Consider the following 20,233-nt stretch of genomic DNA (forward strand, 5'->3'; position numbering starts at 1 on the left):
TCTTACCTTTTTTTTTTTTACTATAGTTTATTGTGTTAAAATTGTATTTTTAAAAATATTAATAATAATAATGTGACTAGGATATCTTTGTCTTTAATAATCTCAATTAGAATTCATAGCCATTTGTATCAGTTTTTCTCTAGCACTATTTTTGGGGAGGGGGGCAGGGCAATTGGGGTTAAGTGACTTGCCCAGGGTTACACAGCTAGTAAGTGTTAAGTGTCTGAGGCAGGATTTGTACTCAGGTCTTCCTGAACTATCCACTGCGCCATCTAGCTGCCCCTCTAGCACTATTTTTTTTGCGGGGGGTGGGGCAATGAGGGTTAAGCGACTTGCCCAGGGTCACACAGCTAGTAAGTGTCAAGTCTGAGGCTGGATTTGAACTCAGGTACTCCTGAATCTAGGACCAGTGCTTTATCCACTGTGCCACCTAGCTGCCCCCTCTAGCACTATTTTTAATAATTACGTGGACATTTGGGGCATTGCCAGCAAAGCATTGCTTTAACCTAAGGACTTGTGTATGATTGCATTTATTGCCCTTTGCTTATGGGAACTCTAGTGCTTGCCATGTTTTACTTCTCACAGTGAGCCTTGTTAGCTTTGCTCCAGACAGTAACAAGATAATCTATCTTTAAAGCTAAAGAAGCTAGAGTTTTTTGAAATGCTTTAGGAAGTGTTGTGGACTGCCCAACCCCACCCCTCCCTTATTGATGGCAGGAAACCAAGCAGAGTTCAGATATGTATCAATCAATAACTTCAGATAGGAAACCAGAGTCAGTGGAGAAGTATGAGGAGCTTAAGAGAGAACCCTGGGGCTTTAGGAAGAAAAATCAGGAGCTTAGAGAATAAAATTGATACTTGGGGATAGAATATGAGAGTCTATGAATAAATATTGTGGTTGGAGATGCTGATCAGAAAGCCAGCAGAGAATCTTGAATATGAGTGGCATGCAAAAGCCAGGCCCTGGATTTGGTAAGAAAGAGCATTGGGCTGAGTTCATATAAAGGGTAACAGACCTGTGCTTCCAGGGCTCATAGCAGATTGAGACCAATCATAGATATATTTTTTCCTCTTGCCTCTCCCTGTCCTTATAATGAAATCATATTGTTGTAAAGAAAATTCTTGAATTGTGATATTTCTAAGAAACCAACATTTTTTTCCCTGTGTTTTTCCACCCCCCCCCCCCCAATAGCTTAACCTTGACCCTGGTTTCTATAGCATACAAGCTAATTTAATGAATTCCTCATTACTATTAAAACAATCCACAAAAATTACAAAGTGATATAATTGGCATTTCTTTTAAGCTTTAAAATTCGTACCTCTTCTCCAAACAAATGAATAAGAAAACTTTCCAACCTTTCTGGGGTGTGACCAGGCTTTTAAAAATCCCTTTTTAATATTTTTTATGTATTTGGGTTGAGTATGAAGTTATGCTGGTAGAATCTGTGGTCTAGGATGTGGTCTTTAGGGACCTTTGACTTAGGATCATTGCCCAGGCCTGATACACGTGGGTATTATTTGGCCTATCAGTAGAATTTAAAGTGGTGTGATTTCTGCTTGTATGTGTTTCCTTGCTTGAGGTAGCAGATGTTAGTGGAGTGATTTGTATTGGATTATTTCTTACAGGTTGAATGACAAAAGACTTGGCATGTTTATATTTGGGGGCATCTTAGAATTGATGAATGGTGGATGTGCAGTAGTGATAGGGCACACCTTTCTGAGCTCTGGCTAGGAACTATGGTAGTCTGGAATCCTTGGCAAGAAATATACAAATCCTGGTCTCACTGTTGTAGTGGTGCTCTGAGTACCTCGACTGGTGGTGGTTCACCAACCACTAAAGGATACTTGGTCTTTGTTTTGTCATCCCACGTACTCTTGCCTTGTAGTTAGTGTAGTGTGAAAAAGAGGAAGCTTTCTGGGGGTGTTAGAGAGATGAATCCTTTGATCCCTCTGGCTTCCTAGTAATCCACTGTGATGTATTCAGCTTCCCCTGTTGTACAGTATGAAATCCTCACATTATTGAATAGGAAAGAGAACACAGGATAGGGCAAGGAAAGGGAGTAAGGTTACCTCCTGCCCTGGCAAATAGGGAATGAAGACAACTACAGTGTTACTCGTTTTTATTTAGCCTCTCTTGGTACCATACTGCAGGGCAAGACAGGAGAGGGGCAGGGTGAGGAGAAAAGGCCCTTCATGGAGCATTTGTTTTGTTAGATGTCCCATTCCTACGTGAGTCCTGTAAACATTCCCAGGCTTCCTTCTTCAAGCACTGCAGCCCCCAGGGAGCTGGGTGGTAGGAGTGTCTGAGTTTACCTTATTGTCATGGCACCCTAACACCAAGCAGGTGTGTTAACTAGCAACAAGGAGACTTGGTGTTTGGTCTTTCTGTTTCCATAAGCACCTAATTAAATCAAGCATTGCTAAAAGGCTTGGGTTCCTGATATATACCAAATGCTGAGCTCTGATATTAGGAGTATAAAGGCAAATACATTCATCATTATTGATTCCTCTTTCACATGAAAATGGATTCAGGCCTTGAGTACAACAGAAGAGGTTCTTAGTCCACCTGAACTCATCATACTATTGGCCCATGGAGCCGTCAGACTGGGAAGCAGAGGTTGATCTGTACCTGAGCATTTGTGCCTTTTCATTTTTGTTTCTTAGTTCTACCAAAATGTCTGTTTTCAGGATTCTCTCCCCCACCCACCCTCCACCCCCTTTTACCACACAAAATTCATTAGAACTAACACTGGTCAAATTCTGGTTTGACATTTCTGATTCTGTTTAAAATGTCTTCTCTTATCTCCTGGCCTGCTCAAGAGATTTCATGAGCTTTTTAAAGCTGACTACAAGCTAAACTTGATTACTAGGCAATTCCCACTTTCACAGTTTGATAGAGGGATTTTGATTTTGATTTTGGAGGAATAGTTGGATGCACTATCAATGTTGGTCAATAATAGTAGTTAATATAAAATAAAATCTTGGGAGGAAGTTAATTTTGTTACCAAACCAACTATTAGCCTACAGAGGATTTGGTTTGGGTTAGTTTTTGTTTTAATTACAGCCTATATAATTAGTTCCCAGCATGTTGAGGTAAAAGAGAGTTGCACCAGCAAGCTTCCAATTTCTTCATCTCATTAGGTTTTTAACGCGATTATTAGTATCATAATCAGCTATGATGATTTCTGTTGTAGGTTTTCACATTCTCTGATTTGCAGGGTGTCTTGATTGGCTAATTTAGGCAAATTATTTTGATTGTCTTGATGATGGTTGGCTGATTAGAACACAGCAGGGGTATAATTCCTCTTCCTAGGAAATGCTGTACTCTTTGAGATTTTTGGTACCAGAACACTAAAAGTATTCTCTTTTTGCACATTCAATTATGATATTTGCCCATAACCCTAGTAGAATGTCTTGAAAGCATTTAAATTAGTGATGGAATGAGCATGGATAGAGTTAGAAAGAATCAGTAGCATGAAGAGGTGGTAATCAAGAGGGATCAAGAAAGGCAGTAGGATTGATGATATATCTATGCGTCATCCTCTGTGTTGTCTGTGTATCTGTGGTCTCTTAACTGATATGATAGGTAGTCATATTTTTTTTGTAGGAACCCAAATGGAAAAGTCCTTTCATTCTTAGAAAGACCTGCTATGTTTCTTAGAGATTTATGTCTCTTGACCTTGGAGTTCTTGCCTTTGTTGGATCTCTTGTTTGGGACCTTCACATGTTCAAAATTAGTTATGATTATGAAAATTAAAACTCAAGTACCATTTCCCCCCCTTAGATTCTCCTGTATCACATATGGCCAACTAAAGGGTAAAGGTATTTTTTGATTGGTTGTCTTCTAATGATTGTACTATCTCATTCTTTTTTTGGGGGTGGGGGAGCAATGTAAGTGTCCTGAGTCCGGATTTGAACTCAGGTCCCCCCTGAATCCAGAGCTGTTGCTTTATCCACAGCGCCAGCTAGCTGCCCCCTATCTCATTCATTATTAGTAACAATAGTTGTAGTTAGATACAGTGGTAAAGGTTCTTAAATCTGAACTGCATATTAGTGCTATACAGAATTCCTTAATAGTTAAAATTGAAAAAAAAAATTAAATGGCCAATGGATAGGGAGAAAACATGCGCATGCGCGCGCGCACACACACACACACACACACACACCCCTAAATTGTGTATAGGGAGAAGCTATAGGGAATAGAAAATGTCATTTTTCTTGACCTTAACTACAAAGAGAAGGATATGGAAGGATATTCTCATCCTTTTGGAGGGTGGATATTCGTCACTTTTTATGTAATGCTTTCAAAGGCAACTCCTTTGGAAAAATGCTATAGCTAGGTCATACAAAACTATTAGCATGAAATCTATGGACAAACCGACTGACACATCTTTGCATTTAACCTTAGAGCCAGCCCCATATTTTTTATTTTCATTTGCTGGGGGCAGGAAAATTTTTAGTTCAAAACATTTTCTTCAGAAGATCACACCCCAGTTAAAACCACTTGCTTTTAAGCAACAGAGCCTTAGAAGTATTCTGGTAAGAAGGAAGTATCCAGGACTCAGGGGCTCTGACATCATTTATCTAGAACTAGAAGGGAACTCAGAGGTTATCTTGTCCATACAATACTTGTCACTGTTTTATAGATCAGGAAAAGTAAGTACTAAAGCCTGGATTTGAACCCAGTCTTCTGAATCTAAACCTAGCAGCTGCCTTTCTATTGCCTCATGCAGATCAAAGATGCTCATTGTACAAGACCAAAGATGGTCTTGTGCATTTCTGTAGATTAAATGCCAAGGTACTGGGGGTTACAGAAGCTCCATTAATGGAAGAAGTGTTTTGTATGAAGTTATAACTAAGAAATCAGAGAAATTTTCTCTTTGAGCCTCTAAATGATTACTGTGGCATTTTTCTTTTCTGGCTACTCTCTCCCCTTTCTTCTCCCTCTCCTCTCCCCCTGTCTTCTCTCTCTGTCTCCCTTGCTCTTCTCTTCCCTCCCCCTTCCCCCGTCTCCTTATTTATCTCCCCTTCCCCTTCCCTTTTCCTTTATCTGCTCCCTTCCCTTCTCCTTTCCCCTCAACTTTAGAAATGTTTTATTCTGCCCCATCCGAAGAGTCTTCTAGTTTTTTGACTCCTAGTGAGCAAAATTTCCCTCTACTTTCACAGTTTCTAGAGCTCATCAAGAGATGTTTATGTAACTTTTTTTGGTTGCTCTGCTTTGTACTGACAATTAGCTGGTTATTTTTTGCTCATAATGAAGAAGTCTAATGGAACTTCCTATAGAGGAATTTAGTAATGACCTTGATTTCTGCACTGCTAGTAGAGCTCCCCATCCGAGAAACGGGTATTTCATGTTAATAAGTTAAATTTCAGAAACTAATGAACTCTATCTACTAATTGGATTCATCTTTGTTAATTAATAAGGTTCTAGTAAATTGGGTTGGCTTTTTGTGTAAGGCCTCATGATAACAAGTTCACTGGTCCCATCCTGGCCTTTCCAACAAAGTTAGTGGTAGTGTCTGAAGTAGCTGCCTTGCAGTTTCCTTTGCTTTGAAATTTTATGACCGGCTCTTCAAATTACAAACTTGACAACGAGCAAGCGTAGAAAGAGCTGGGGTTTGGCTACGCTGTGCTGGCTCGCTACTTTGTTTCTGTTTTAAGAGCTGTTTAAGGAGAAACTTGGGAAATCAGCAGAGTAGCTACTGCTGCAGTAGCTACAGCCCAGGTACCTACACACTGGTGCCATTTACCCAGGTGTGCTGAGGACAGCCCTTAGGGAGCTTTTGTGGTGGAAGAGTAGAAAAATCACTGTGTTCTTCTGTGACATTGTCAAATCCTAGTTAGGTTAGAGCGAGTGTTTGAGGATAGCAGTTTTCAAACCTTCTGGGTCATGATGATGAAGAGTTGAATTGCTGTTAGGTCCCAGACTGCCAAATTGCCCCAAATATTCTTCATGTGTTACCTGGGTCAAGAGCAGTTTGAAACCCTGTGACTTGCAAATGTTTGATTGTCATTGTGTATCTTTATTGTTACTCTGTGTCTGGTCCAAGGGAGGCATGTTTATGAAAGACTGAAATCTCTTTTTGTTTCCTCTTTGAATACAGAGAGAGTTTCCTAAATTTTTCACATTCCGAGCAAGGGATAAGGTAAGAACCATAGCTTTTTCCTGCCTATTTATTTTACCCCTTTCCTTCTCTCCCCCCCCCTTAATTAACCAAGCGACAGCTTATCTTCTGCTACACATGAGAAAGAATGCTTTCATTCTCCCTCTCCTTGATTTTGTGTTTTCTCATGTCTGAGATGGTCAGTGGACCTGGAACAGGTTCCCTCTTAAGGGAATATTTGATTTCAGAAACTAGCAGAAAGCCTTGTATGTCAGAAAAGGAAAGGCAATCCCAAGTTGATCCTTTCTGGTGTTCCTTGGAGTAGTCATCATGATAAGAAATTAGAAGGTCTTTGCACTTAGAGAGGTTGCTCCTTTTCTCTAAAGAAAATACACTTGTATACCCCACTATTTGCAAAAAAATTTTTAATTAAAAAATTCCATTTTGTGAGGCAGAAATTTCATCCTGTGCTAGCTTCTTCGACCCAGCATTTGAGCTGCATTCCTGTCCCATGAGTTGATAGATTCTCTGGGAATGCAGTTTTAAAATGTTAGTAGAAGCAAAATAAATTTAGGATGGAAAATCTCTTGCTTCAAACTTATACTACCACTCCCCTAACAACAAAAACAGTGCATCCCAGTTTCAAATTTTAATCATCTCACATTTTGGATATTTTGTGCCACTGGGCTCCTGTCAGTATAGATAATTACATTGAATGTGTCATTCTGTATCATATACTCAACACTTTTAGCCATGAGAGGGTTCAAAAGAATTAGAAGATATATTCTCTTTCCCCAAAGATCTTTCATCAATAGTCTAATCAAGAAAAATGATTTAGTTCATGGATATCAAATGTTTACTCATATATAGGATGTTGTTCTAGGTAATAAGGATATCAAGATGAAATTAGACAGCCCTTGACCTCAAAGAGTTTATAATCTGATATAGAGTTAAGATATGCATAAATAACCATAAAACAAATTGGACTTTAATTACCAAAGAGAAGTGCATGCAAAACACCATGAGAAATTTGAGGAACTTACAGTTTGGGATATTAGGAGAGGCTTCATGAACTTACAAATGCATTGCAAGTAGAGAATGATAGCATCTGTATGATCGTCAATAATGAGTTCTCAAGTTGTCAAGGGCTGTAGGAGTTCAGAGAGGCAGTGTATTGTTTATTTTCTTCTTTTAAATGTGTCTCATCACAGATCCTTAAGTATTAATTCTCTTGGGTACTCATGAAAGTCCATATGTATTAAATGGTGAGGAGACACTTTGATTGTCTAGTCCTACTTAAACTCATTAATAGCCTTGTATCTTTCATGTTGTTGCCAAGTCATATCTGCAGAATAACATGTTCTTTGTTCCTACTTCCTAGTGTGAATTTAGCTTCCTCCCCCCCCCCCCCACACCCCCAGTATTAGCACTAATTCTCCAACAGATCTTTTCTTCGTTTTCTGTGTGAGTGACTTTTTCTTTTCATTTCTGAGTTCAGTTTGAGGAAGATCGTATCTATCGTCACTTGGAGCCTGCCCTGGCTTTCCAGCTAGAGCTGAACCGAATGAGGAATTTTGACCTCACTGCTATTCCATGTGCCAACCATAAGATGCATTTATACCTTGGGGCAGCTAAAGTAGAAGTGGGTACTGAAGTGACAGACTACAGATTCTTTGTGAGGGCAATCATCAGGCATTCTGATCTGGTTACCAAGGTGAGTGTTTTGGTGGGGATTCATTTCCAAGGCATTCTGGATAAAAAACATGGTCTGGGAAAGTCATAGGAATTGTGAACACAATAATCATACAGTCCATTAACAAGTCCTTCCCCAAAGCAATGATGGTGTCAATTTGACTACAGTTTCCACAGCAAGATGTGGAATGAGTTTGTAGTCTGTATGAGTGGTGGCAGAGCAGAAGATGGTTGGAGTGAAGAAAAACGGTCCAAGTTCTTTGTCTCATCCTGAGTATAGGCTCTGGCATCAGGAGTGGTGAGATATATAAGTGGCTAGAAGAGACTAGGTGTTTTTGCCTAGATTAGGAAAATAATATGCCAAGAGGCAGGCAGCAGGTTTAGTTAGAGCCTATATAAGGCCACTACCTGGACTTGTTGTGAGTGGTTTTTAAAATGACTGACTGAGCATACAGTAGAGCAATTCTCAAAGCCTCTGTGCTCTGTAAAATGTTAGTGTTTAAGACCATTTTCTTTAGAAAAAAATTATGTTTTTATTGATAGCTTTTGTTTTCTATCCTATGCCTATGTTTTCCAACTAGCCCTTCCTTCCTTTCTTCTCCTTCCCCTCCCATGGGAATCATCCCCTATAAAAAAAAAAGAATAAAAAGAGGGGGAAATAGTCCAGAAAAACCAACCAACATATTGAAAATGTGTGGCATCGTATTCAGTTTTCCATAGTCCCCCACCTCTGCAAAAAGGGAGGAAAGGTAGCTTCTAGTAACTCTAATTTGGGAACTAAGCTTGGTCAAAATAATTTCACAGCATGTTGTTTTTGACTATTTTGTTGTTGTTTCTGTTTATATTGTTATAGTTACTGTGTTTATTGTTTTCCTGGTTCCACTCTCTTCACTTTCTTTCAATTCATATATGTCTTCCCATTTTCTCTATATTTGTCATAAATATTTTTTCTTATTTTAATATTCCATTACATTCATATACCACAAAAAACGTGTAGCTTTAACTCAATTGTTGGGCATCTGCTTTGTTTCTAGCTTTTTGTCACTAGAAAAATGCTGCTATAAATATTTTAGTGTTTATGGGGCCTTCCTTTCTTTTCTTTTTTTTTTTTTTTTTTGGTCATTGACATTCTTAAGGTATGTGCTGAGATGAGATATTTGTATCGAAGGATATGGACATCATATTCACTTTCTTTCCAAATTGCTTTCCAGGATAGTTGGCCTGATTCACAACTCTGGCAACAATGCCTTTTTCTCCAGGCGTGATAATAATCATTTCCGGCTTTTGTCGTTTTTGCCAGTTTGCTAGTGTTAAGTGAAACCTTAGGGTTATTTTACTGTTTGTTTCTCTTATTATTAGTGATTTGGATCATTCATTCATATGATTATTAAGAATTTGAAACTTTTTTTGAGAACTATTTATTTATATCCTTTGATTATTTATCTATTGGAGAATGGTTTTTATCATTTAAGACCATATTTACTTTGCCTCCTCTATGCTATAAACAAGTTTCTTATAATATGATGATGGTAACTTCTTCCCTATACAGGAAGCCTCTTTTGAGTATCTACAGAATGAAGGGGAGCGTCTGCTCCTGGAAGCCATGGATGAGTTGGAGGTTGCTTTTAACAATACCAATGTCCGAACTGATTGCAACCATATCTTCCTCAACTTTGTGCCCACAGTCATCATGGACCCATCAAAGGTACATCTATCCTAATTGTTTCTGTCACCATCATCAAGTATAAGCAGCTACGGTAATACATACTCAGTTTGTCTTGGTTGGTCCCAGGATTATCCTTGGATACTTCCCATAGACAAACCTGTTTAACTTGTTAAAAAATCTTGATAGCAAAAATCTACCCACTGTTGGTCTCTAGGGAACTTGGATTTGAATATAGTACCAGGTTATTTTGGATTAATAGTATCAGTTGGTAGTGATCTATAGAAAAAAGAATCCTCTTTCTTCATTGCTTCCTCTTTTGTAAAATTTGTGAAGGTTTTCTCATATAGAATGTTATCTTTTTTGTTGTTGTTATTTAGCCAGAGTCTTCCCTTGTGTATGCTAGTCTACACAATTTGGGCATTCTGGAAAATTGCATGAACTCTACAGGTCACATGGGTATTTTTGTGTAAATTCCTGCTTCAATGCACTAAATGTCACCCTAGTGGCCTGCAGGAGTTAATGCAGCTTCCCAAAGTGCCTAACTTATTCCTCTTGAGTATTTTTCACGGGGTGAGAATTTGGTTAATAAGACATTTCACACACATTACATGTGGTCCCTTCCCTAGAGGATCTGTTTTTAAAATGCATGGCATAGCACGCAAGGAATCCAAACGAAGGGATTCTGTACTTGACCTCTTACCCTTAGGGTGATAGTCTTTTCTCATCATTCCCTGGGCTCCCCTTTCCTTTTTATTGGGTCCTACTCTCTTCATTGCTTCTCCTGAGACGGGGAAGTTTTGGTGACATTGCAAACTAGTAGAGGGGGAAATAATTTGACTTTGTCAAGCTCAGTTATCAGCATGGGCCTTTGCATTTTGAACCTTGTATCTAAAATGTGAATCTCAGGATTCTGTTCACAAGATCCACACTAATGCTGCATCTCTCACTTATCAAGAAAGCTGGGGAGGAGAGAAGAGGTGGCGCCCCCCCCCCCCTCACCTAAACAAGTTGGGATTCTAGCTTAAAATAAGACCTGGCTATTTTCTGTTCTTCTATTTCTCTATTTCCCAAGAAATTAAAATGTTATCAGTCTTTCTTCTTTACCATAAAAATATCAGTTCCTTGAATAGAGATGTTTCCTACATTTGTGGACTTCTGATCTCTAAAGATTTTCAATTTAAATTCTAAAGAATTTTTTCAAGAAAAGAATAGAGAGAATCTTTTGGGCTGAAGAAACTACTGCTGAATGTAGTGGGGTAGATGTGATGACCTTTTGGCTTGAGAATTTGTGTTATCACCAAAAGAAACTACAAGTACAGATCATACCATGTGAGAAGAGAAACATGCAGATGAGACCCAAGAAAAGGGAACTGTGAGAGAAGTTCAGAAGTTTTCTAAGACCTTGAGGGAAAGCATTTAAAAGCAACATTCACTTCATGAAGAGTGGCATCTCTTGGAAAATGTTGGTAGCTATATTGAAAAAATATTTCTCCATTTAATGTTACTGAAGAGAATTACACCTCCAAGAACATGGACTTAGTTAAAATAGTCCTTCCTCCTTCTCCCTGAGAACTAGGTATACTGATCTCTTGTTGTATAGAAAGAACTTAATCTGTACCATTTCCTTAGACACCTCAGAGGTATATGCAGCACAGACTAAGTTTTAGGGCTTCTGGGCATAAGAGAAACTCTGACTACCCCCGACAAATTGTCTTTCTTTAATGTGTATGATTTACCAACGTGTATATTATAAAGTTTAATAAAACTGCATGGAAAAAAGCTCATGGTAGTAATTGCCAAGTTGATTTAAAGTCCTGTAAGTGCAATGAAACATGGTTATCATGCACATAAATGCTACTTAATAGCTGTTTACCAGAGGTTTCATTCCTACTTGGGGTTTTCTCTTTAGTCCTGTGGCTCTTAATTTTAGATATCACAGAGTGGAGTTCGTGTGTTTAAGGAGGGGAGGGGAGGGGAGGGGAGGGGAGAGCGAACTGCACGGTTGTAGAGGCAGAGGCATCCCCTCCGGGGTAGGGCCCTCTCAAAATTTTCCTTGGCTTCAAACAGAAACAGAGATAGAATTTAGAGGGGTCCTTCCCTCCCCCCTCCCCCCATCCCCAAATAGAACCATCACTAGGATGTGTCTTTGAAAAGCAGCAGCCCTTTACTCTCCTCCCAAAGATTGGGGCCAACTCAAGAGGAGCCCTTCAGAACAGGGTATTTATTAAGCTTTTCTGTTGTGTGGTTTGTTGTCAGATTGAGGAGTCTGTGAGGAGCATGGTGATGCGCTATGGAAGCCGGCTGTGGAAACTCCGAGTTCTCCAAGCAGAGCTGAAAATTAACATCCGCCTTACACCAACTGGAAAAGCGATTCCCATCCGTCTCTTCCTGACCAATGAGTCTGGCTATTACTTGGACATCAGTCTGTACAAGGAAGTGACTGACTCCAGGACGGCACAGGTATGATAATTGAGTCTAAGGAACTTCAATGATCACTTCACTGATAGTGATGTTAAAGTCAAATCCTCTCTATTCCTCTTAATGTGGAAAAGACTCGAGACAGACTCACTAACATCATATAGCTTACTACTAAACTACAGTTGCTTCAAAAGACATGCCTGTCCTAGGGACCTTGGCTTCTAGAGTGAGAACCTCAACCTCTCCTTAGACATTTTTGAGACTAAATCATGGCATATGCCAAGTGAGCCTTCTCTTTGGTGGCTCTTTAGGTCTTTTCAGTTCAGGACCCTTTGAAAGGAATCGTGCCTGCTTTGCAGTTTTGATTTCTCTACTCTAGCATATCTAGGTATTGTTGCTCTCAAACTATTATTGTTATTCTCATTATGTTATATTTTAATATTATTATTATTATTATCATGGGCAAGTAAAAGACAAATAATTCTAATGGCCTAAGGAGTACCAAACAGGGACATTTACCTCTTAAGTATTATCCAATTTACACGTCACCTCTCTCCTTAAAATTTCAAGATGCTGTTGATATTTTACCCTGGTACATTTGTGGGCAATAGTAGACAATGACTTACTCTTCAAATATAAAAATGGAAACCCAGCAGGGGCAGAGGGGGGTTGTTATGGGGGGGATGGAGGTTTACTTACTTTGCTAAACTAGACCCTTCTATTGCTTTTTCTGTGAACTTGGATTTCGATTGGTTCATCTTTGCTCTTCTCATTTTAAGGAATGCGATGTCATACTTTGGGGGGGGGGGTCTGCTGTTAATTTTTTTAAATTTAAATTTTAGTTTAAATTTTTTTCCCAATTACATGTAAAGATACTTTTTTGAGTTTCATATTTTTCTCCTACTCTCCCTTCCCTCCCTCCTCCCAAGGCCAGCAAACAATTTGATGTAGGTTATACATTACAATCATGTTAAACATATTTCTACATTAGTCATGTTGTGAGAGAAGAATCAGAACAAGAAAGAAAAAAACACCCAAGAAAGAATAAACAAGAATAATACCTAAAAAGCAACAACAAAAGTGTAAACAGTATGCTTCAATCTGCATTCAGACTCCATAGTTCTTTTTCTGAATGTGGAGAGCATTTTCCACCATGAGTCTCTTTTGGCATTGTCTTGGATTATTGTATTGCTGAGAAGAGTTAAGTCTATCACAGTTGATAATCATACAGTGTTGTTGATACTGTGTACAGTGTCCTCTTGGTTCTGCTCATTTCACTCAGCATCAATTCATGTATGTCTTTCTGGTGTTTTTTTCTAAAATTGCCATCTGCTTATTATTTCTTACAGCACAAATAGTATTCTATTACATTCATATACCACAGCTTGTTTAGCCATTCCCAGTGGATGGACATCCTCTCAATTTCCAATTCTTTGCTGCTACAAAAAGAGCAACTATAAATATTTTTGTACATGTGGGTCCTTTTTGCTTCTTTATGATATCTTTGGCATATAGACCTAGTAGTGGTGTTGTTGGGTCAAAGGATATGGGTCGGCTATTTAGAAAATTGTTCTTATGTACATTCACAAATTCCTTCATCCTGTCTTCTGCACTCTGTATGGGTTGCATGTCTGTAGTTTGTGTCCTTTTGAATCTAGGAACAGAAGCAGGAAAAATCATTTATGCCAGCCTTCTGAAACGGGTTTAGAAATCTGAGTTGGTTGGACTATTATCAAGGTGACCTTTCATTTCATAGTGTTTTTGGTTTCCAATGTGTGGTGGTCAAAAGAGTCTATGCTGAGAAGTACTTAACAGTTAAAACAGAGAAAGAATGAGGGAATATGAGGAGGCAAATAGGAGTATTCAGACTTTTTTGCTGTATTTCATGTTTTTCAGAACATCCTTAAAAACATTTTCAGTTAGTTTTCCATAGGCAGGGATGTTTTAAATTAAATTCTACAGTGGCTTTAAGGCAGGTCTATTCTTGTGAAAAATAAGACAGCCTCTTGAGATTTTAATGTTTTTCATAAATATGTTTGTTCTTTACAACTGCTTTTTTAAAAAAATTAGAAAAGATCTGAGATTTTTCTCAAACTGCTTTCTAGTGATACTGGGTGCTAGTTCTCTCAGTCAGTGCCTTAGATGTAGTAGGTGCTCCGTAAATATTTATTGAATGAACAAACCATCCCTAGTGTGAAGGCAAGCTTTCTTTTAGGATAGCTATTGTACTTTTTAAGGAAGGCTTAATGGGAAGGGTTTCCCAAGGGCCCTGTTATAGATGAGTTAAAAAGCTATAGCCACATAAACTAGGACCCTAGCTAATGGCCAGAGGATAGAACGGACAGATAGGGAATCCTCAAGGCCCAATTCTGGTGAATTCTTCTGAGCAAGTTAAGTTGATTTATGTATGAATTTAAGGGAGTGTAGAAATAAGTGGGTCAGTGGAAATTAAAAGAGGGTACATAGGTCTGTCACTGGTGAAAAGTGTATCTGTATACACACATGTATTTTATATGTATACATATATGTGATCATGAATTCAAGACATGCATATCCCTAGATCTCTAAAAGGGGAAATAGGGATATAAAGTAAACATGGATAGCTGAAATTCACAAGATAATCCCAAACACTCATTTTTGTTTGTTTGTTTGTTTTTTTGGTGAGGCAATTGGGCTTAAGTGACTTGCCCAGGGTCACACAGCTAGTAAGTATTAAGTATCTGAGGTTGGATTTGAACTCAGGTCCTCCTGACTCCAGGGCTGGTACTCTGTCCACTGCACCACCTAGCTGCCCCTGCCCCACTCATTTTTACCAGTGACTAAACCGCCTGGCCTACCCCATCTTTCCAGAATCTGCTAACAAAAAAGATCAGCTGGCTTAAATGTCAGCTTTCATTTTCTCCTTAATACTGTCTAGATAGGTGCTAATGAATAATGAAATGGCCAAAACTCAGGCAGCTGTGGGGAAGAGAAGAGGCTTAGGACTCCATGAAAGCTTCCCAAATCCCCTGCCAGTGAGATGAACTCGCCCTCCTCTGGCTTCCTGTAGCATATTGTACCTCTCCTCCCTTGTATTATCTTCCCTACTAGATTTTAAGCTCTTTGAAATCAGAGGCTTTGCTTCTTTTTTTGCATTCCCCAAGGCATCCACCACCTTACCTTGAACATAGTAGGTGCTCACTAAATGCTTGTGGAATTCCTCCCTATATGTCTCATCTTGCTTATCCATTTGCAGTATCTCAAAACAATTTCTTCTAGCTTTACAACATCACAGTCCTTAAAGTATTCTTTTCTAGGGGTCTTGTGTTGGTCATCTTCATTGGTGGTATCAAACTTAAATAGAAACAGGGCTACTAAGCCATATGGAAAGATCCCTGTGGGTTGCATATTAACTTAATTTTAAAATGTAATACTACTTATGTTTTATTGTGTTTTTATGTTTTTTGTTTAATATTTTCTGATTATATTTTAATCTGGTTCAGGCCATACTTGGGAAGGTCGATGGCCTCAAATGGCCCATGGGCTGCCTGGTTAACACCTCTGATCTATGTGGTTTTCCGGAAGCCTGTGAGGCAAATCTTTCCCATTGATGGAAATGGATTAGTATTCTCTGTGTATATCCTAGAACTGAGACCATACACCTGACTGAGACAGGGTTCAGAGCCAGGTATTGATGGAAGCCCTTAGTTCCATTCCACCACCAAGTCATCAGGCCTCCAGATAGAATCACTAATACTGGCTAGTGACTAGTCTTTCAATATCTGCATATGTGCACCTATATACGTAAACATATATTGCTCCCCATTTATTATTCACTGCATTGTGAATATATAGTTTGTGTATTCATGCATACAGTGCCTAGTTCAGTGTCATATACCCTGTGGGCACTCAATAAATATTAATTGAATTGAAATAATAGCATCCCTTATAAATATTCATTAGCAAATAAAACTATCTAAACATATGGAGTATGAAGCACCCTCCTAGAAATATTTGAGTTAAAATGATTAAAAACCATCCTATTAATTCCATCATATGATATGGTGGGCCTGCAGTAGTCATGTCCATAGTGTACTGCAATATATACCTGGGGTAATACCTCTGTCACTGGAGAGCGTTACTATAGGGTATGCCGTGATAGCTCACTTGGCAGTAGGTGTATGTGAAGAGGATTTATGCTATGTCTCTGGCAGAAAGCCTTATACTTGTAAATTTGAAGTCCTAAGCAAAATGTAATATAGTACTTATGAACTACCTTTGTTGGGAATTGACCTGGCTTCCATTATCAAAGAGGAGATAAAAAGAGAATCTATTGGCTGGGTGGCTGGGTGGCAGGGTGAGTGCTTCCAACTTTCAAACAATCCTGATTGTTTACTTGGCATACTTTCTGAATGCAAGGAAAAGAGAGAAGAGGAATCAGTTTGCTCCAAATTGAAAACATGACTGCTCTGGTATTTGAGGATATGAATTTGGGGCAATACTTCTATACTGATTGATTACTGCCTTTTCAAAAGTAAAAGTGCCTGGTTTTTGATGTCAGGTAATCTCTGAGGAATGAGTACATTGAATACATTATATCATAGAAGCCTAAACTAAGCTACCCATACAGCCAGGGATGATTCAAGAAAGAAAAAAAAATCGTTTAAAGGAAAAAAACATTTTTTTTTTTGTTATCTGTTTGAATCATAGAATTTGTGAGTTGAAAGGTACCTCAGTGTCCAACAAGCCCAACCCATCTGTGGAAGGAATTTCCACACTAAAATACCCAATAAGTAGTTGTCCAACTTTGTACCAAAGTCTGTTTCATCAATTTGTCCCATCCACTGTTCCTCGATGTCTGTTTGCTCTACCTTCACTTAATTTTTCTTATTTACCTTGAACCATGCCATGTCAGCTCCTATTCCACAACTTCTTTTCTTCCCTTTTAAAAAATATAGCTTTAGGATAGAGCACCGGCCCTGGAGTCAGGAGTGCCTGAGTTCAAATCTGGCCTCAGACACTTAACACTTACTAGCTGTGTGATCCTGGGCAAATCACTTAACCCCAATTGCCTCACTTATTTTTTTATATATATATATATATATATATATATATATAGCTTTATTCAAGAATCAACAAACATAAACATTTACTATAAAAAGGTATCATGTGAAAATATAAACTTATATAATACTTGTTTTGTTTAAAGTACATATTAAATTTAACATGGTATCTATCAACTGCCCTCCCTGTTGTATCCCCTTTTGCTATCTTCTGAGTATTTCTTTAAAGAAATGTTTTATTGCTTTTCTTCTCTTTTTGTTGTCACTATCATTATCCCTGAACACTCCTTTCTCCACCCCACCCCCCACCAAAAAAAGGAGCCATCTCATAACAAATATAGTCAACCGAAACAGATCCCTCATTATATATATCTGAGAATGTATGCCTTGTTTAGCACCTCTAGTCCATCTACTCTCTGCCAGGAGGTGGAATGCGTGCTTCATTATCACTCTTCTAGAGTTGTGCTTGATGTTAAATTTTTCTAAGTTCTTTTCCCCTCATAGAATTATGGTCATTGCATGAGTTATCTTTCTTGTTCTGCTCATGTCAAGCTAAATAATTTCTTAAAAGGCTTTTCAGGTTTCTCTAAATCCATACCTTTCTTTTTGGTGCTATAATATGTCATTATATTAATTTACTATAATTTGTTCAACCATTCCTTGATTGAACTCCCTGTCCTCCCAATTCTTTGTCATATCAAATAAGTTCCTATAACTATTTTTATACATATGTGTCTGATCTTTTTGGAGTGTAGGCCTACTAGTGATGTCATTGGATTAAAGGGTTCCATGTGGTTTGGGGTGACTTTTTGGGTATAGATCAAAATTACTTCCCAGAATGATTGAGCATATTCACAGCTCCTCCATCATAGCCATTTCAGCAATTATCATTTTCATCTCTTGTCATCTTTGCCAGTCTGATAGGTGTGAGCCGGAACCTCACAGTTTTCATTTGCACATCTCTAATTATTAATGATTCAGAATGATGTTTTCATCCTCAGTATACAAGTGATTATGGCTCACTTGCTTTTCTTTATTTGAGAATTGCCTTTTCATAAACTTTGACCATTTATTTATTGGGGAATTGCTTTGTTATTCATTTGTGTCAGTTCAAATTCCTGTACCATAATCCTGTTTTCCCCTTCTTTGCTCCACTCTGACAAAGAGATGGCCCTTCTTGCCAAAGCCAACCCTATTCTTGTGCCCTTGATCCTATGGTCTCCTCCATGAGGTTGCCCCTTCAGCCATCTCCTCACTATCTTTATTCTATAGTTTCTCTTGATACAATACTGATTCCTCTGTTGTTGAGAGCATTCTTAGATACACTTTTTCTTTTAAAACCCTTCATTTGACCCTATCATTCATTCCCTCAAGCTATTGCCCTAAATTTTTCCTCCTATTCATACCCAACTTTTCCTCCCCTAATTACCAAACTTCTTAAAAAAAAAGCTGCCTCAACTCTTCATCTTCTTTGAAAACCCTTCACTCTTCCCTTTCTTTTTCTTCCTTAGCCAGCCATCACTCTTTTTGCACTCTTTAGCTCTTCTCCATCTTCTGATATGACTTAACATTTTTCTTTCCATATGTTTTATTCCTTTTGATAGAATGTAAAATCCTTGAGGACAAGAATTGGTTTTGGTTTGTTTTTTTTCTTCATATGCCCAGTCCCTCTCGTTGACTTGTAAATTAATAATAATAATAATAATAATAATAGTAGTAGTAATACAGAAACAATAAGTAGCACTTAATAGATGTAATAGCTTCTTGATGCATTTAATTTAAGTGAAATGTATCTCAGCTCACCATGTCATTTACCTCTTCTGGCAGATCATGTTCCAGGCTTATGGAGACAAACAGGGACCACTACATGGGATGTTAATCAATACTCCTTATGTGACCAAAGACTTGCTACAATCCAAGAGGTTCCAAGCACAAACCTTAGGGACGACATACATTTATGATATTCCAGAAATGTTCCGGCAGGTAAAGGAGGGGCTGGGAGGTGTGAGGAGTGGATCTTTCAGGAAGCAAGGGTTTCCTGAATTTCTCCTTGATATATCTTTGCTTGGAAAAGAAATGTTTTTTAAAAATAAGAGAGAGGTCATGATTCTACTCCCATTTGATTTAGTAGTTTGGGATTTGGTCATTCTCAACATGAATGTTGGATAGGAAGAGGTTTCTTAATAATTTAACATAGGGAACCCTGAGAATGCAAATTCTCCACAGAGTAGAAGTAAATGAATTAAGGCCACAAACATGTTTGTGCTTTACAGTGACCTGTATCTATATTTGGATCCAAAGGTTGGTTGTTTGGCTAAGATGACTTTCAGGTTCCAGTATTAACAAAGAGGTCTTAAACTTTAGTTCCCAGTGTCTTATTTTCAGAGATAACTTGAGCCCCCATCTGATGGGATGGGTTAATAATATCAAAATAATACTGAAACAGAGAAAGTATATGAATGGCCATAGATAGCATGTTACACAGTTTTAAAGTACAAGTTCTTTTTATGAGAGATTTATTATAGCTGAATAAAAACTAGCTTATAAGAAAACATGACATTTTGAATCTCATACTCTATATGAAAATAAATTCTTTTGATCTGTATTGTGGATCTCCTCCATGCAGCAGATTTTTTTTCCATCAACAGAAGAAAAAAAAGTATATTATAGCAAAAAATGTAGCAGATAAAAACTAAGACAGAAATAATACTGTATTTGTCCTTTAAAAAATATGAATACAGGATTTTCCCAGGCCTCTGAAGCTAATACTGTCCAACATTAGTGAATTTGAATTTTAATAAAATATATGACCTTGGTAAATAACCTGTCAGTAATCCTAGTATTATTTACAAATACAATAGAATCCCTTTATAACACAAGGCATTTTTACATAGGATTTGGATATACTGCAGATCAAATTATATCTCTTGAAACATAACAGCTATCTAAAGGGTTTTTTTTTTTAAAGCCTGCTATAACCTAGTTAGCTGATAAGGACTGTTAGCCTTGTCCCCTAGTACCAATGTTGCTAAGAAATTATTCCAGGGTGTTTTCCTACTCATGCCTATTTTATAGTCTCCCCTCTCCTCCTCCCCATGATGGTGATGATAAGTTAGTATTTGTGAGACATTCAGACTTGGAGTATGGCTTTGATGAGTTAGGTAGAAAAATGAATTCCCTCAGAAGTCAGAGCCAGTAGTACAAATGATTTTGAATAGGCTTAAATATTTCTCCAGTTTGGGCATGGCCAAAATTACTCATTTTCAGGTGGTTGTATGTCTCCAATGAACTGTTTCCACATGTTAGCCCTG

The 20,233-nt window shown here is 38.1% G+C and overlaps 1 protein-coding gene across 7 annotated transcripts in view; it reads left to right on the forward strand.

Moving 5' to 3' along the window:
• ACACA (acetyl-CoA carboxylase alpha) overlaps positions 1-20,233 on the forward strand; it is a 262,916-nt gene that overhangs the window by 143,756 nt on the left and 98,927 nt on the right. For all 7 annotated transcript variants that reach the window (XM_044001690.1, XM_044001692.1, XM_044001691.1 and 4 more), the window contains 5 exons: positions 6,105-6,146; positions 7,603-7,818; positions 9,346-9,501; positions 11,719-11,922; positions 18,750-18,905. In XM_044001690.1, the coding sequence (XP_043857625.1) occupies positions 6,105-6,146; positions 7,603-7,818; positions 9,346-9,501; positions 11,719-11,922; positions 18,750-18,905 (774 nt within the window). The remainder of the gene's footprint in view (positions 1-6,104; positions 6,147-7,602; positions 7,819-9,345; positions 9,502-11,718; positions 11,923-18,749; positions 18,906-20,233) is intronic.

This window comes from Dromiciops gliroides, chromosome 4 (assembly GCF_019393635.1).
Source record: "Dromiciops gliroides isolate mDroGli1 chromosome 4, mDroGli1.pri, whole genome shotgun sequence".
NCBI lineage: Eukaryota > Metazoa > Chordata > Mammalia > Microbiotheria > Microbiotheriidae > Dromiciops > Dromiciops gliroides.